General features: G+C 51.9%; 2 protein-coding genes across 2 annotated transcripts in view; one reads left to right on the top strand and one right to left on the bottom strand.

Annotated features, from left to right (window-relative positions):
* The window catches only part of ZP1 (zona pellucida glycoprotein 1), a 17,428-nt gene extending 6,317 nt beyond the window's left edge, over window positions 1-11,111 (bottom strand). Inside the window, exon 1 of the mRNA XM_044682000.1 lies at window positions 10,967-11,111. Coding sequence (XP_044537935.1) covers window positions 10,967-11,111 — 145 coding nt within the window. The remainder of the gene's footprint in view (window positions 1-10,966) is intronic.
* On the top strand, window positions 7,499-13,604 carry PTGDR2 (prostaglandin D2 receptor 2). Its single transcript, XM_044680810.1, has 2 exons — window positions 7,499-7,688; window positions 12,367-13,604. The coding sequence occupies exon 2, from the start codon at window positions 12,376-12,378 to the stop codon at window positions 13,546-13,548; it is 1,173 nt and encodes a 390-aa protein (XP_044536745.1). The 5' UTR covers window positions 7,499-7,688; window positions 12,367-12,375; the 3' UTR covers window positions 13,549-13,604.
* Window positions 13,605-14,754: the final 1,150 nt, after the last annotated feature.

Raw genomic sequence — 14,754 nt, 5'->3', positions numbered from 1 at the left:
CCTTCCTTCCTTCCTTCCTTCCTTCCTTCCTTCCTTCCTTCCTTCCTTCCTTCCTTCCTTCCTTCCTTCCTTCCTTCCTTCCTTCCTTCCTTTCTTCTCTCTCTCTCTTTTACTCTCTCTTTCCTCCCTCCCTCCCTTCCTTTCTTCCTTTCTTCCTTCCTCTCTTTCCTTCCTTCTTTCCTCTCTCTCTCTCTCTTTCTTTTGAAAATAGAAATGCTAAAGATAAGGGCTTGATTTATCATTTTGTTGGTTGATGGGAAAATGTAAATCATGTGTTCTGAACTTAAAAGTGTATCAGGCCTTTTTTTCTCAGAGTCCATTGTTGAACATTTACCAGCACATTCCTGATTCAAGTGGTCCCAAAGGGAAAGGGCTGCCTCAGGAGGCAGTGGACTCCCCTTTCGTTGGTGGTCTTCCAGTAAAGATTACATCGTCACTTGTGGGAGACGCTGTCACAATTCCTGATGAGGAATGGGCTGGACTAAATGGATATTGGAGTTCTTCCATCATTCTGGGATTTTTGAGGTCCCTCCTAGCCTTGAGATTCTATTTCTCTGCCCTAGCATGAAAGGGAACAGAGAGCTCATGAGTCTCATGTCTGCATCAAGAGCAACGTTTCATGGAAGCAAAGTTTAGAGGAGGCTGTGACACAGAGGTTAAAAGCACTGGACTTGGAGTCAGTAGGACCCAAGTTCAAATTCAGTTTCAGAGCCTTTCTAACTGTGTGACTTCGGGCAAGTTACTTCATCTCAGAATGCCTAACAAAAGGAGAAGGAATTGGCGAGCCACTCTATAGTATCCTTGCCAAGAAAACCCCACGATAGCTGTTCAATGGGGTCAAAAGAGTTGGATCCAATTGAATAAAAAGTTTAGTTTCAGATTTTGTAGTCATGTAAGATGACTTGAACTGTTTTGTTTCTATTTTCACTGCAAAAAAAAAATTTATTTGGAAACAAAATGTATGTGATTCCTAAAGCTGCCTCCACTACCAAGATCTCGTTGTTGCCATTTTGGTCTCCCGTGGCCTCTTCTAGGCTAAGCTCTATGGGCCTCTTGGGATCTTAGATTTGGAAAGAGAGAAGGGTTCTTAGAGATGGTTTTGTCCAATACCATCACTTTACAGTGGAGAGGACTGAGCCCCAGAGAGAAGGTCCCACAGGTAGTTTGGGAGAGAAGCCCCTCACACCTCTGCCATCCCATCTTTTGTCTTCCTTGAGTCTCTTCCAGTTCTAACATTCTACATAAGAGTTTTAGTTTTCCAGTTTTAACACTCCACGTATAAAGGGTTTTTCCCCCTAGTCTTGGTCTGTGTTTTTGCTCAGACTAGTCTCCAGGAAGCAGCTTCCCCCCAGATGCCACAATAACCAATCAGATTGTCTCCCAAGATGAGAGCCACATCCTGATATGGCTTGAACCACATTCCTGAGAAATACAAATGGAAGTACGTGCTGGTGGACCAGAAAGCTTCCTGGGAGAGTTAGAGTGAGGGGGGCGCTGGGAAAAACAAACAAACAGAGAGACTTTGTTTGCAGAGATGACTTTGAGTGTCCTCACATCCTGGATATTTCTTGTGGATGTGGCAGCTGTCAGGAATCCAGGGAGAAAGCCCCAGAGACAATTCTAGGGCTAGAGAGGAGCATGCTAGAGAGGATCGAGCAGCTAGTGTTTCCCCCAGCAGAGAGGTGGCCAATTCCCCAAAGTCTGGGCGGGGGGGTGAACTGCTGCTTTGGGTTTATGGAGGAATATGGGCTTAAGAGGCGGCAGGAAGGCTGGAGATGAAGATTAGAGCTCTGGGGCAGGTTCTGGTCCTTGGTTCCACTTCTTAGTAGCTGTGTGATCTTGAGCAAGTTCCTTCCTTGTTTGTAATCTTCAGTTTACTCAGCCATCGAATGAGGATAATGATAATTGCACTGCTTCAAGTAACAGAGTTGGATGGAGATTGAGTGAGCTAATAGATGTGAATATGCTTTGAAAGCTAGGCACGTCAGGCATCATGATGAGCATTCTGAAATATCCAGGTGGATCTGGAATCTTGCCAGTTCAGGAGTCTACCAAGGACAACATTCTTCATCCACTTGGTCTTCTTTGTGTGAATGGGCAGGTCGACCTCTTTTAATCAATTACAAATCTTTTCCCAAGAGATTCTGTAATCATAATGCAGACCATGATCAACACGTCTCCAGTAACATCTTGCTCTGATACCCCATTATGGCAAGGAGGGGGATCCTGGTTTCCCAAAGGCTATGCTATGGGAAAACAAACTCAGCCATGTCCTACTGAGCTGAGAAGGCTTAGAATTTGGACTGAGTGGAAGAGTGTGTGTCTTTTGCCTGATAACCAGCCTGGCTAAGCTCAGAGAGGGGCCTCATCACCAGATTGACTTCAGGAGAATTAATTTTTTTTGACCCTAGCAATTCTCAAAGTCAGTCTGCCGAAGTGGCAGATATCTGCACCAGTGAATGGACTCTTCACCATCATGTAATCAGACATCTTTGAAAGTCTGGAAATGGCATCCTTTACGGGCTTTCTTCACCATTTTTGTGTCCTGGACCCCTTGGGCAGTCTGTCTAGGGGAGCCTTTGGGCCTCTTCTCAGAATATAATATTTATAAGTGCAGAAAATAAAATATATATGATTACAGAGGAAGCCAACTATATTGGAATACACATCAAAATATTTTAAAGAAAGAGCACAGGTTTGTGGACTCCAACAATAATGAGCTGACCTGGGTTCTAGACTTGCCTCAGACTCTTACAGGCCAAGTGGCCTTGTGTAAGTCACTTAACCTTCCCATGTCCCAGGCAGTGGTCTGAGCCTAAATCTCAGAGCAGGAGACACTGGTAGAAAGAGCCCCGATGGATGGGGGACTGGGATAGGGACAAGGTTCACATATTCTCAGGAAGGAAGTGCCCTGGCCGCCCGATAATTCCAGAGGTCCTGGTGGCTGAGGCCCAAATACCCAGAGTTAACAGGTTGCTGGCTGATTATGAAATCATGGCAAGGGGACTTGGCCAGCCTTCAGCACCAGAGATTGCCAGTCGAACCCCACTTCCTCCACTAAAGGGAGATAAGAGTGGATGGGAAGGTGTGAGCCCCCCTGGCAGAGCTCTCACTTCCCGGATGCAGCTGGTAACCTGCTGGGTCAAGGAGCCTCAGAGGCTAAGTCCAGCGAGCCTCTGGACCCCCCTCATTTTACAGATTGGGCCACTGAGGTCAGGGAGGGGAAAGGACTTGCTTCATTCTTCCAAGGGATTAGGCAACTTACCCAGGTCCCACTGGCAGTGCCTGGCCACCCGAGATGGCCTTCCCCTCCCCTTGGCAGGGGCCATCCACAATCCCCCTCAGTGGCTCGACCTGTCACCCAGCTTGGACGTGATCAAAATAAATAAAGGGGGAGTAGGTAGAAAGGTACAAATGATGTCTCAACAGAGTACATGAAGTATCACTCGGGTATCTAGCTGGGGAATCCCACTGGGTTCTTGACTAATGGAGATGGGCTGAATCACCAGATCTGGGTAAGGATATTTCAAGGAGAGGCAGGTAGAGAACATAACAAGGTTTATTAACAAACTGGGACAGGGAGGGAAGGGAGTGGGAGTCCCTAAATTAAACCCCACTTGGATTCCCGCCCCCAAGGCCCAACCAGAGGACACTGCTTTGACCACAAGAAAATCCCTCCGCTGCCCAACTAAACCTAAGCAGAGTTCCTATTGAGATATTAAAATAAAGGCAAACTGGAAGGTGATCAGGTCCAGCTGAATAGCCTGGGGTTTCCTGTATGTTGTCCACAGGAATCCAGTTGATTACAGCCAATAAAATCCAGATAGGAGAGGGAGGAAGGATATTGACACAAGAGTCCACCACCTTGTGTCTCACCTATAACTCGGCCAAACTCCAGCCAAAGATCTCTTGATGGTGGTTGATTTCTCCAAAGCAGGATAATCAGAGGAAAACAGCTCTTTTTATCCAAGGGGAAGTCCACAGAGTAACTGACACTTTGCCAGCCACCCACCAAAGTTCTGGAATTTTTTTTCCCTCTGGCTGTCAATCACCTTCACTTTGCTCATCTAATTTCCTATAACATGAGATGAGGGCCATTGTTTCTTCTGCCTGGGGACCCTTGGGATCATCACTGGTCATCTGGGGACCCCTGGGACCATCACTGGTCATCTGAGGACCCCTGGGACCATCACCGGTCATCTGGGGACCCCTGGGACCATCACCGGTCATCTGAGGACCCTGGGACCATCACTGGTCATCTGAGGACCCCAGGGCCTTGTTGTCTGTCCTGCAGTTGTCCCATTTTCTCCCTCGGTTAAAGCTTGGGCTCTTCGAAAGTTGGGAGTTCTTGCTTCTTTCTATTTGTATTCTAGCACAGCACAATGCTGGCAACATGGTTAATGATTTTCATTCATTCATTCCTTCATTCCTTCATTCATTGTCCTTCCACAGAGACTGGCCTTGGGGGCTGATTCTAAGTCCTGGATCACTGTGTGACCTAAGGTAAGTCACTGCCTCAGGCTCCTCATCTGTAGAACAGACGTTCCTCTATGCCAGGGGTTGGCAACCTTTTTGGACATGAAAGCCATAAACACCACATTTTTTAAAATGTAATTTCGTGAGAGCCATACAGTGCTCACAGTGCCGCTCCTGTAACAGCGCCTGAAAAAAAATGGACTTTGTGGCTCCTGCAGAAAGAGCCGCATCTGGCCCTCAAAAGAGCCAGATATGGCTCGAGAGCCATACGTTGCCGACCCCTGCTCTATGCCATGGTTTCTTCTGGCTCCTCTCTTGTATCCTTGTTCCTAATTCTTCCTAGAAGCAGCTGGGTAGAGAGAGCATGGCTTAATGTTCAAACCTTGCCTACTAGTTGTGTGACCCTGGACAAGTCACTTTACTGCTATTTGCCTCAGCTTCTTTATTTGTAAAATGAAAATTAAAAACAGCATTTACCATCCATATTTGTCATCAGAACCCAATGAGATAGTATTTGAATAGATATTTATCTTGCTATTTGAACAGCAGCTATCGTTATTATTGGGTTATAGTCTTGGTATTATTCTTCTTAATATTCTTATTATCATTATTCTTATTAGGACTGATCATAGAGACAGTCTTTTCTCTGAGCCTGGGTGTTCTTCAACCAATCAACCAAGTCTTTATTTAACTTGAATATGTATCCAGCTTGCAGCAGATGCGGATACACCCCCAGGATGTAGAAAATACTCTCCCTCCTTAAAGTTCTTAAAACCTAGTTACTGAGACAAGATGGCACCCCGGGAATGATGGAGGACAATGGTTTGTAAGATGAAGGGCTGGGCGGACTGAAGGATCTTTAGGCCTGGCTCTCAATCCACTGAGCCATCTACCTGCCCCTTTTAGAGGGTCTCTGAACATGGACGATCTTTTCATTTCAACATAATTACAACCTACACTGACAAGAGGCAGACAGGCTTGGGAAGAATCCTAGCCAGAGGCTGGGGTATCAGGAAGTGGTCTACTTACAACAGACACTGAAAGGATGGTTCCTGCACAGGTCTTCTTGGAAAGGAGCTGATACAATAGGGGAAACTTCCAAGACTAAAAGTTTACTTGACATTTGATTTCGATCTACTAGTTCCACCTAACTAGGACCATTAAGTACCTTAAGGTCCATTTTTCAATCCGAAATGACTAAATCTGGGACTTCCCTCTGGGTGAATTCTCAGGGGATGGGCAGAATTGGGGGTCTCCAGATTTCAAGTTGACAGAAGGAAGAAACTAGCATTAAGGTGGGAGTCAGGAAAGGTTTCCAGTGGGACTTAGCTGGGATTCGAAAGGAATCCAGGGAAAATTAGGAAGTGGAGGAGAAGATTCCAGGCACTGAAATTATTGAAAATACATGGAGTCTGCACCTGGGTAAACCACTTAACCCCCATTGCCTAGGCCTTCTGCCTTGGAACTGATACCCAGCATTGATTTTAAGACAGAAGATAAGGGTATAAAAAGCAGGTGAGGATTTGGCAGTTGGGTGGCTCAGGCTTAGAGACAGGAGGACAGTGGGTTCCAATCTGGTCTCAGAAACTTCCTAGCTATGTGACCCTGGATAAGTCACTTCACCCCCCACTGCCTAACCCTTACTGCTCTTCTGCCTTGGAACTAATTTATAGTATTGATTCTGAGATGGAAGGTAAGGGTTTAAAAAAAGAAAAGAAAATACACAGAGTCTGGAAATGGAGTGTCTGGCATAAAGGAAGCCACAGCAAAAGAGGAGCCTAGGAGTCCTTGGGGATGAGTGATGTATAAGGAGACTGGAAAGGCAGGACATGGTTAGGTTATGAAGGGCTTTTTTTTAATTGAAAATTTTTATTTAATTAATTTAGAATATTTTTCCATGGTTACATGATTCATGTTCTATCCTTCTACCCACCTCCTGTAGCCAATGAGCAATTCCACTGGGTTTTACATGTATCATTGATCAAGATCTATTTCCATATTATTAATATTTGCATTAGGGTGAGTCTACTTTCCCAGTCATGTCCCCATTGACCCATGTGTTGTTTTTCTTCCGTGTTTCTCCTCCCACAGTTCTTCCTCTGGATGTGGCTAGTTTTCTTTCTCATAAATTCCTCAGGATTGTCCTGCGTCATTGCAGTGCTGCTAGTAGCAAAGTCAGTTACATTTGATTGTGCTACAATGTATCCGTCTCTGTGTACAATGTTCTCCTGGTTCTGCTCCGTTCACTCTGCATCAGTTACTGGAGGTCATTCCAGTTCACATGGAATTCCTCCAGTTCATTATTCCTTTTAGCACAATAGTATTCCATCAATTCCCCAAGCTTATTGGAAGTGTAGCGGCCAAATTCGGTCCTGTCCTGTCCTGTCCTGTCCTATGCTGTGCCATTCTCTTCTCTTCTATCTCTGAAGCTGTCACACAAATGTTCTCAATTCTCATTTTTCTTCTTCTCCATGTCCCCCTCTCCCCTCAACGCTCACTCACTCTTCCGTTTTTAATGGCTCTTTCACTTTTATAGTACCTTTGTTTCCTTATGTATCCCTCCCCTGCAGCCTCAGTTTCCCAAGGAACAGGAATAAACATAATCAAACCAACCAGCCAACCAAAACCAAAGAATAAACCTTCCAGGAAAACTAGAACATTAAGGGAGCCCCTGGGGTTTTTTACAGCCACAGTCGGCCAACTTTCAAAGAAGGGAGGGAGGAGCACCTTCCCATCTCGTTTGTGGGACCGAATTTGGCCGCTACACTTCCAATAAGCTCGGGGAATCGTCGTTGTGATCAGCGTGTGTGCCGTTTCCCTGGTTTTTGCTCTCTTCTTCATATCTTACACGCAGACACACTTGAGAATTCGCTCTCCCTGCTGGCTCTCTAAAAAGCCAAAAGCGGATCTACAGAGGGAGGGAGGAGTTGGAGGCTCCCAGGGCTGGGTAAATTAGGGGCGGGCCGGCTGCCTCGACTGTGTTATCTCCCATCTAGACTTAGATAAGGACCCGGGAGATAAACCTGACCAATTTAACTCCTGAGGAGGTAGCAGGCATTTCCTCCCCCACAGTCTCACTTCTTTTCAAAGCCACCAACCCCACATCTGCTCTGGTCCAGCCTCTCAACGGCAGCAGTGTGCAGCCAGGAGCCAGCAGCCTGGGACCAGGGGACCCCCTCCAGCTCTACCTCCCACTTCCACCCAGGGCCCAGGTAAGAGGAATGAGTGCTCAGCAAGCTGGGGAAGCCACGGGGCTGGGTGTTCCTTCCATGGAGGTTGGTGCTCTAAGCCCTGGGCATCTGGCAAGGAGGGACGGCAGCAACCTTAGTAGGCAGTGCCTGGATGGGGACAGATGCATCACTGGCTGCTGGGAAGATGCTGGGAAACTGGTAGCCACCCAGAATTGAACTCAGCAGGCTGGGTGGGCACCATGAAAGAGCTCATGGGGAGGAAGGTCCAGAGGGGCTCAGGCAGCCACTTTCCTTCTTGTTTTCCTCCACTGAAATGAGGAGGCATGACTACATAGCTCCAGCTCTAAATCTCTGATCCCCCCATCTGAGCCTCAGTTTCCTTGTCTGTCCAAGTGAGGGAGTTGGAATAGAGAGGTCTTAGGTCCCTTCCAGCCCTAAGTCTTTGATCCTTTTTCCCACTCCCCATCTCAGTTTTCTCATCTATAAAGTGGGGGAGGGGGGCTTTGGCTAGATAGCCTCTGAGGTCTCTTCTAGCTTCCCTCTTCTGGGCCTCAGTTTCCTCACCTGTAGAATGAAAGAGATTGCACTAGAAGACATCTGAAGCCCCCTTGAGCTCTGTCTGGAATCCTGTAACTCCTTTCAGGTTCCCTGAGGTCAAGGCTCCCTCTCTGCCTCTCTAGAGTTGTCAGCAGGGGATTGGACAAAATGGACATTTTCTACAGGCAAAATGCCTGTGAAGACCTGGCACTGTCATCACATGAATTGCGTGATCCTTTTACGGCTATGGATAACAATATAACACTTGATTTATTAATTGTTAAAATTTAAAAATGATTATTATTAATTAATTAAATTATTATTATTAAGTAAATTATTAATTAAAATAACAGCCAGCCTTCCAACAGCACTTTCAAGTCTGAAAAGCAGTGGACAAATATGATCTCATTTGATACTCATGACAGCCTTGGGGCTTCTGTAATGCCCATTTTACAGATGAAGAAACTGAGGCAGAAAAGGTTCAATGACTTGCTCACAGTCACAGATCTAGTGTCTGAGGTAGGATTTGAACTCGGATCTTCCTGTGTCCAGAAACTACACTACCTATATCTGTTCCATCTAATCGGTAAAATGCCAAACAGTTAATAACATGACTGGTTTTAATGAGTGTTGGAAGAACCAAACCCAAATCTCTTGGATTTCTAGCATCTATAAAGGTTCCAGTATTGAGACATTTAACATTTTTGAAATTCTGGCCAATGATAACTCTCGTCTGCACATCCATGGTTTCAACTTGCTCTTCACCCGAAGTATCGTGATTCCCATTTTACAGATGAGGAAATCAAGGCTCAAAGAGGTTCCACATGACCTCAATTGAAGGTCCCTTGAACTCTAAATTTACAATCGGAGACCTAGAAATGGTGCTACAGGGCTTGAAAGGACCTTCGAGGTCATCTAGGTCTGATTTACAGAAGAGAAAAACGGCACAGAGTACCAAGGCAGGTCCTGGGGGGTGGGGATGGGGGTGCTGAGGGTCAAACCTCGGCCCCTTGCCTCTTGACATGCCCTGGCCTGGCCGGTGCCTTGTTCAAGGCAGATGCCCTTAGCCCTGGCTTCTGAGCAGGTCCTTCATTGCCTAGGGCGCCTCTGGGGCAGACTCCTCTGGAGGTGATGCTGGAGCTTCAGGGTGGACTCTCTGGACAGGCCTGGGCGCTCTGCCCGGGTCAGAGCTGGGACCCTTGGGACAGGAGGCGCCATCTCTGTGTCACTCCTCATGACACAGAAGCTGTGGGGGATGGGGGGACAAGCCCTCCTCATCTGGGTTTGGGAGCTGCTGGGACATCTTTTTCATGGTTTGTCTTGGAGGCGAGCCCGTGGCCCAGCTGTTTTCCCAGGGCCAGAGCTGCCCTAGTCTTTTGGCTAAAGAAAGGGGAACTCCCAGGGGGGAACCTTTTATTTCCAGGAAAAGGGGAAACCAGCTCAGGAGGCTCCTGGGTTCCACCCCCAGTACTGCAGAGCCTCTAGGTGAGAGCCTTGGACAGCACTGAGAGGGAGCCACCATTGGGGTCCTTGAGGGAAAAGTCTTAAGGCTTCGCCCAGACTCCTCTTCCAACAGTCTCTGCAGGGTTCTGCTTGGGCCATCGGCCCTCCCCAGCCCCCAAGCTATGAATGGGAACTTGGCCAAGGCTGGAGACTGATCTGAGAAGGCTCCAAACTTCAGAGGCTAGCCTGACCCCCTCATTTTACACAGGAGAAATCTGAAGTCCTAAGAAGGTGAGATGACTTGGCCAGGGTCACGCAGGGAGTAGATGTCAGGCCCAGTGGATTCGGTGCTGAATCCAGTAGTAGGAAAAAAATCAGGTTCGGACTGCAATGCAGATCCGTGGGAAATCCCTTCATCTTCCCCTTTGCCCATCTGTGAAATGGGGATGAGGTGCCCAGGCCCTGTCACCCACAAGGTCAGGTTGTGAGCCTCAGATGGGCTCACGCACGAAAAGAGCAGATGCGGTTACTCATGGGCCGAGTTTCTTAGTTCTGACCATGTGGCAGATCCCAGGATGCCCCAGCTGGGGCCTGTCTTGTGTGGGGGACGGGACACCATTGCCACCTACTCCTTGCTGGTCCACTTGTCTCTTCCTATCCCACCACCCCCTCAGCTTGGCCACTTCCTGTGTGACCCATCTTATGCCTCAGTTTCCCCATATGTAAATTGAGGGGGTGGAACTAGCTAGCTTCTAGGGTTCCCTTCAGCTGTGATCTTAGAGCCCAGTGTGAGTCCTCAGTCCATCCATCCTTAAGGCTCAGCGTTGATCCTTCCCTGACTCGAATCCCTCCCCAACCTCGAGGCACTTAGAGGATACAGCAAAGACAGTACTGCTCCAGAGTAGGAAGAACTGAGTTCAAATCCAGCCTCGGACATTTCCTAGCTACAGGACCCTGAAGTTACCTGGCTCCTCTCTGCCTCAGTTTCCTCAGTCGAAGGCCTAGATAATTTAAAACCCCGGCTATACCCCCTCCCCCGCCTTGCCCCCCTATTTCTCTCCCTTCTAGAAGCTCCCACAGGGTGTGCACTCCCTCGGCTCATTCTCTAATTGTCCTCTGGAACATCTCCCAGTTGGCAAGAGCACCCGGTGGCTCCATGGAGGAGGAGGCGGAGGGTTTCCTCAGGCAGTGGCCCACGTCTTGGTTAAAAGCTCTCGGGCAGCCAAGCTCTTGCCTTTCGTCCTCAGGAGTTGGAGAAACCAAAGTTTCCTCTGCGCCAGCCAATGGGCTACCACCTCCAAGGCCGCCCCAAACGAGACCGGGCAGCAGCGTCCATATCTGGGCCTCGGCCCAGAGAACCCCTTTCCTTTGGCTATTGTTGCTCTTATCTTGCTTCCTGTTGGCCTCTCGGATGGAGGTGGCTGGCACTGCCAGCCTCTGCCATCGCTGAGCCTGTAGTGACATGGAAGAACAGCCACTGCAGAGGGGGTCTGGGCAGGGTTAGGGGCACAGAGCTCCCCCCGCCCTTACCATCCCATCACCCCCTGCTACTGTGCAGTGTCCTGGGGAGGACTCAGAAGCAGCCCTCTTTGGGGTCCAGCCACTCAGAGAGAAAAATTTCGAAGCAGGACTGCTTGAGGCTGAGGGGGCCGTGGGGGCAGGGCCCGGACGGGGCTTTTTAGGAGTCCTGCAGAGAGAAGGCAAAGTGAAGGGAAGGGTTTTGTTTTCACCCTGGGGATGGTGGGCCCCCGAGAGCCAGGAAGAGGGAAGGAGGCAGGGAGGGATGGGAGAGAAAGGGCAGAGCTTAGCCTTGACCCCAGCTTCACCGACATCCAAGCCATCTGGAATGCCGAGGGGCGGGAGGGTGGGACAGGGTCTGTCCCATTGCTCTTTAGCAATGCTTTGGGAATATCATTTCAGTGTATCTGGTTTCCACTGTGATCCTACAGACGTCACTTCATGCTTCTAACAGCATTCCTCTGGGAAGGGGTCGGTGGCCCTCACCAGAGTGCCCAGAGGGCAGCCATTACCTTAGAGGACAGGCGGGGAGGACCCAAGAGTGCCAGGCCCTGGGGCCTGAGGTTAGTCGTTCTCAGTAAATGGCACTGCAAGTCCATCTCTGGGCTTTTGCACAGGCTGTGCCCCCTCCTCCACCTCCTGCAATCCTCAGCCCTCTTCAACGTCCACCACCATGTGGGAAGCCCGACCCCCTCAGGTGGGAAGCTCCGGCCATCCTGAGCACCTTTGGGCCTCTCAGGCTTTCCTTTTTGGAACAGTCTGGGAGAGCCGGGAGGGCCTGACAAAGCCGAGGGGGAGCCCTACTTCCAAGGGGGCCAGACCCTGGGAGACCTGAGATTTGTGGGGACAGAGCAGTGGGAGGGACGGCTGAGCTGTAGGCGAAGAGGTAACCGTTGGATGACTGTTGGGAGCTGGGCTGCTCCTGACAAAGATGGCAGGATGGAGGATGCCCTGCCCATTCCTGTGGGGGCTCTTCAATGGCTGGATGCCATGGAGGAGAGGTTCCTTCTGGCTCTGACACCCTAATCCAAGGTCTCTGCCAGCTGTGCCCCCATGGGTGCTAGGCAGAGGAAAGGAGGCCACCAGGAATACGGTGGGATTAAGGCAAAGATGGCCCCGGGAGGGGAGGGAAGGGGAGGGGAGGGAGCCCTGGCCCAGCGGGGCGAAGGGCTCTGCACTCCCACTGGGCCTTTCCCCGCAGGACCCCAGGATGCAGTCCAACATCACCGTGTGCCCCGTCCTGGACGACATGAGACAAGACACGGCCCCCGGCAACTCGAGCCACCGCTACATCGACTACGCCTCGGTGACGCTGCACGGCCTGGTGTCCCTGCTGGGCATAGCGGAGAACGCTGTCATCCTCTTCGTGGTGGGCTGCCGCATGCGCCAGACGGTGGTCACCACGTGGGTGCTGCACCTGGCCTTGTCCGACCTGCTGGCCACGGCCAGCCTGCCCTTCTTCACCTACTTCCTGGCCGTGGGCCACACGTGGCGGCTGGGCACCCCCTTCTGCAGGCTGCACTCGTCCATCTTCTTCCTGAACATGTTTGCCAGCGGCTTCCTGCTCAGCGCCATCAGCCTGGACCGCTGCCTGCAGGTGGTGAAGCCCATCTGGGCTCAGAACCGGCGCACTGTGGCGGGGGCCCAGAAGGTGTGCCTGGCGCTCTGGGGCCTGGCCGTGCTCAACACTGTCCCCTACTTCCTGTTCCGAGACACCATCCAGCGAAAGGACCTCCGGATCATGTGTTACTACAACGTGCTGCTCTACAGCCCCGGGCCGGACCGCATGGCCACCTGCGGGCGCCGCCAGATGGCGCTGGCGGTCAGCAAGTTCTTGGTGGCTTTTGTCATCCCCCTGGCCATCATCGCCGCCTGCTACCTGGCCGTGAGCCTGCAGGTGCGCTACCGCTGCCGGCGCCAGCCCAGCCGCTTCGTGCGCCTGGTGATGGCCGTCATCGCGGCCTTCGTGCTCTGCTGGCTGCCCTATCACATCTTCAGCCTGCTCGAGGTGCAGGCCCACTACGACCCCCGCCTGCGGGCGCTGGTCAAGCTGGCGCTGCCCTTCGTGAGCAGCCTGGCCTTCATCAACAGCGTCATCAACCCCTTCCTCTACGTGCTCACCTGTCCCGACGTGCTGCGCAAGCTGCGCCACTCCCTGCGCTGCGTGCTCGAGAGCGTGCTGGTGGAGGACAGCGAGCTGGGCTGCGGCAGCGGCCGCCGGCGCCGCAGCTCGCAGGGGCCCTCCTTGTTCCGGTCCTCTTCCACCAGCAGCTCCGGGGGCTACCAGGGCCGCTGGGCCGCCTGCCTAGTGGCCAAGGTCACCAGACAGCCGAGGAGGGCCTCGGCCCCGGCCCAACTGCAGGAAGGGGCGGCCTTGAAGTGAAGCGGCGATTCCCTCCCTCCCCCCACTCCCCGCAGGACCAGCGGCCAGGGCCCTTCCGAGGCCCTGGAGGTCTACCGAACCCAAATCCATTTGGTCCGAGCCCCAGGGAGACGACAGGAGAATAAACAGAGGGGGGGCCGAGGCTTCCCAGAACCATTAGCACTCGCGAGGGAGTAGGTTTATTGAGTCCCGCCTCCAACTCCAAAGGGCACCTTCGCAGGCTTTCCCAGGTGAGCCCCGCCGGGCCCTCCCCTCCCCCAAGTCTCTAGTTTTATTTAAGGGCAGGTTTAAGAATGCAGCTCCGCCCCGGGGCACAGACCTTGGGGCTGGCAGCCGCAGGCCCTCGGGCCCTCCAGGCGGGCGGGCTGGGAGCTCTCCATCTATCCGGGCCCTCTCAGCCGCTCCCAAGCCAGGGAGCAGACAATAAAGTAGGACGTGTCCGGCCCCGTCTGCTCCCGCCCCGGGTCTGCCTCAGCCTTCAGGCCTTCAGTCCAGGTCTCGGGCCAGGGTTCGAGCCCCGGCCCCCTCCAGCACTGCCCTTGGGATCACAGTCCAGACGGTCAGTGCCCCGAATCCCCAAGGCCTTGGCCGGTCCCTGGAGGCTCCAACAGCCGGGCCTCCTCTGGCGAGCCGCTCAGTCCTTGGCCACCGGGCGCTGGGGGGGCTGCTTTTGCAGCAGCGCCAGCGTGTCGCGCTTCTCGATGCGCCGCAGCTGCTTTTTCTTGGCTCTCTTCAGCTTGGTAGGATTCCGGATCTGGCGGGGAAGAGAAGGGAAACGTCCTTCGGGCCCGCTTCTTTCCCCCTTCCCAGCCCCAGGATTGCCGCACAGGGTCCGGCTGTCCCCGCCTCCCCCGGGGGCTCCCGGCACTCACCACCTGGACGATCTCGGCCTTGCGCTCGTTCTCCAGGCGCCTCTTCAGGTTCTCTGCCCGCCGCCTTTTCTTCTCCTGCCAGAGAGGACACCGTGCTGAGCCCCCTCCCAGCAGGGACAACCTCCCTCCGGCTTTTCATCCGGATTCTGAAGTCTCGAAGGGACCTCCCAGATCCCATAATCCTGTTTCCCCCTCTTTTTATTAAATTGGGCAGCCAATACTGGCCAAAGGCAAGATTCAATGACTCAGTCTACTGCTGGGGTGGGGGGGTGGGGGGTGGTGGTGTTGGGGGAGGAGGGCACACTGGTGGCCAGATTGCTAGACCCCAGTTCAA

This window comes from Gracilinanus agilis, chromosome 6 (genome assembly GCF_016433145.1).
Source record: "Gracilinanus agilis isolate LMUSP501 chromosome 6, AgileGrace, whole genome shotgun sequence".
Classification (NCBI taxonomy): domain Eukaryota; kingdom Metazoa; phylum Chordata; class Mammalia; order Didelphimorphia; family Didelphidae; genus Gracilinanus; species Gracilinanus agilis.
Note: the sequence above shows the minus strand (reverse complement) of the source record. Positions and strands in the feature narration are given on the sequence as shown.

Coding starts and splice junctions, on each gene's coding strand:
- PTGDR2 (XM_044680810.1), top strand. CDS start 12,376: ATGCAGTCCAACATCACCGTGTGCCCCGTCCTGGACGACATGAGACAA.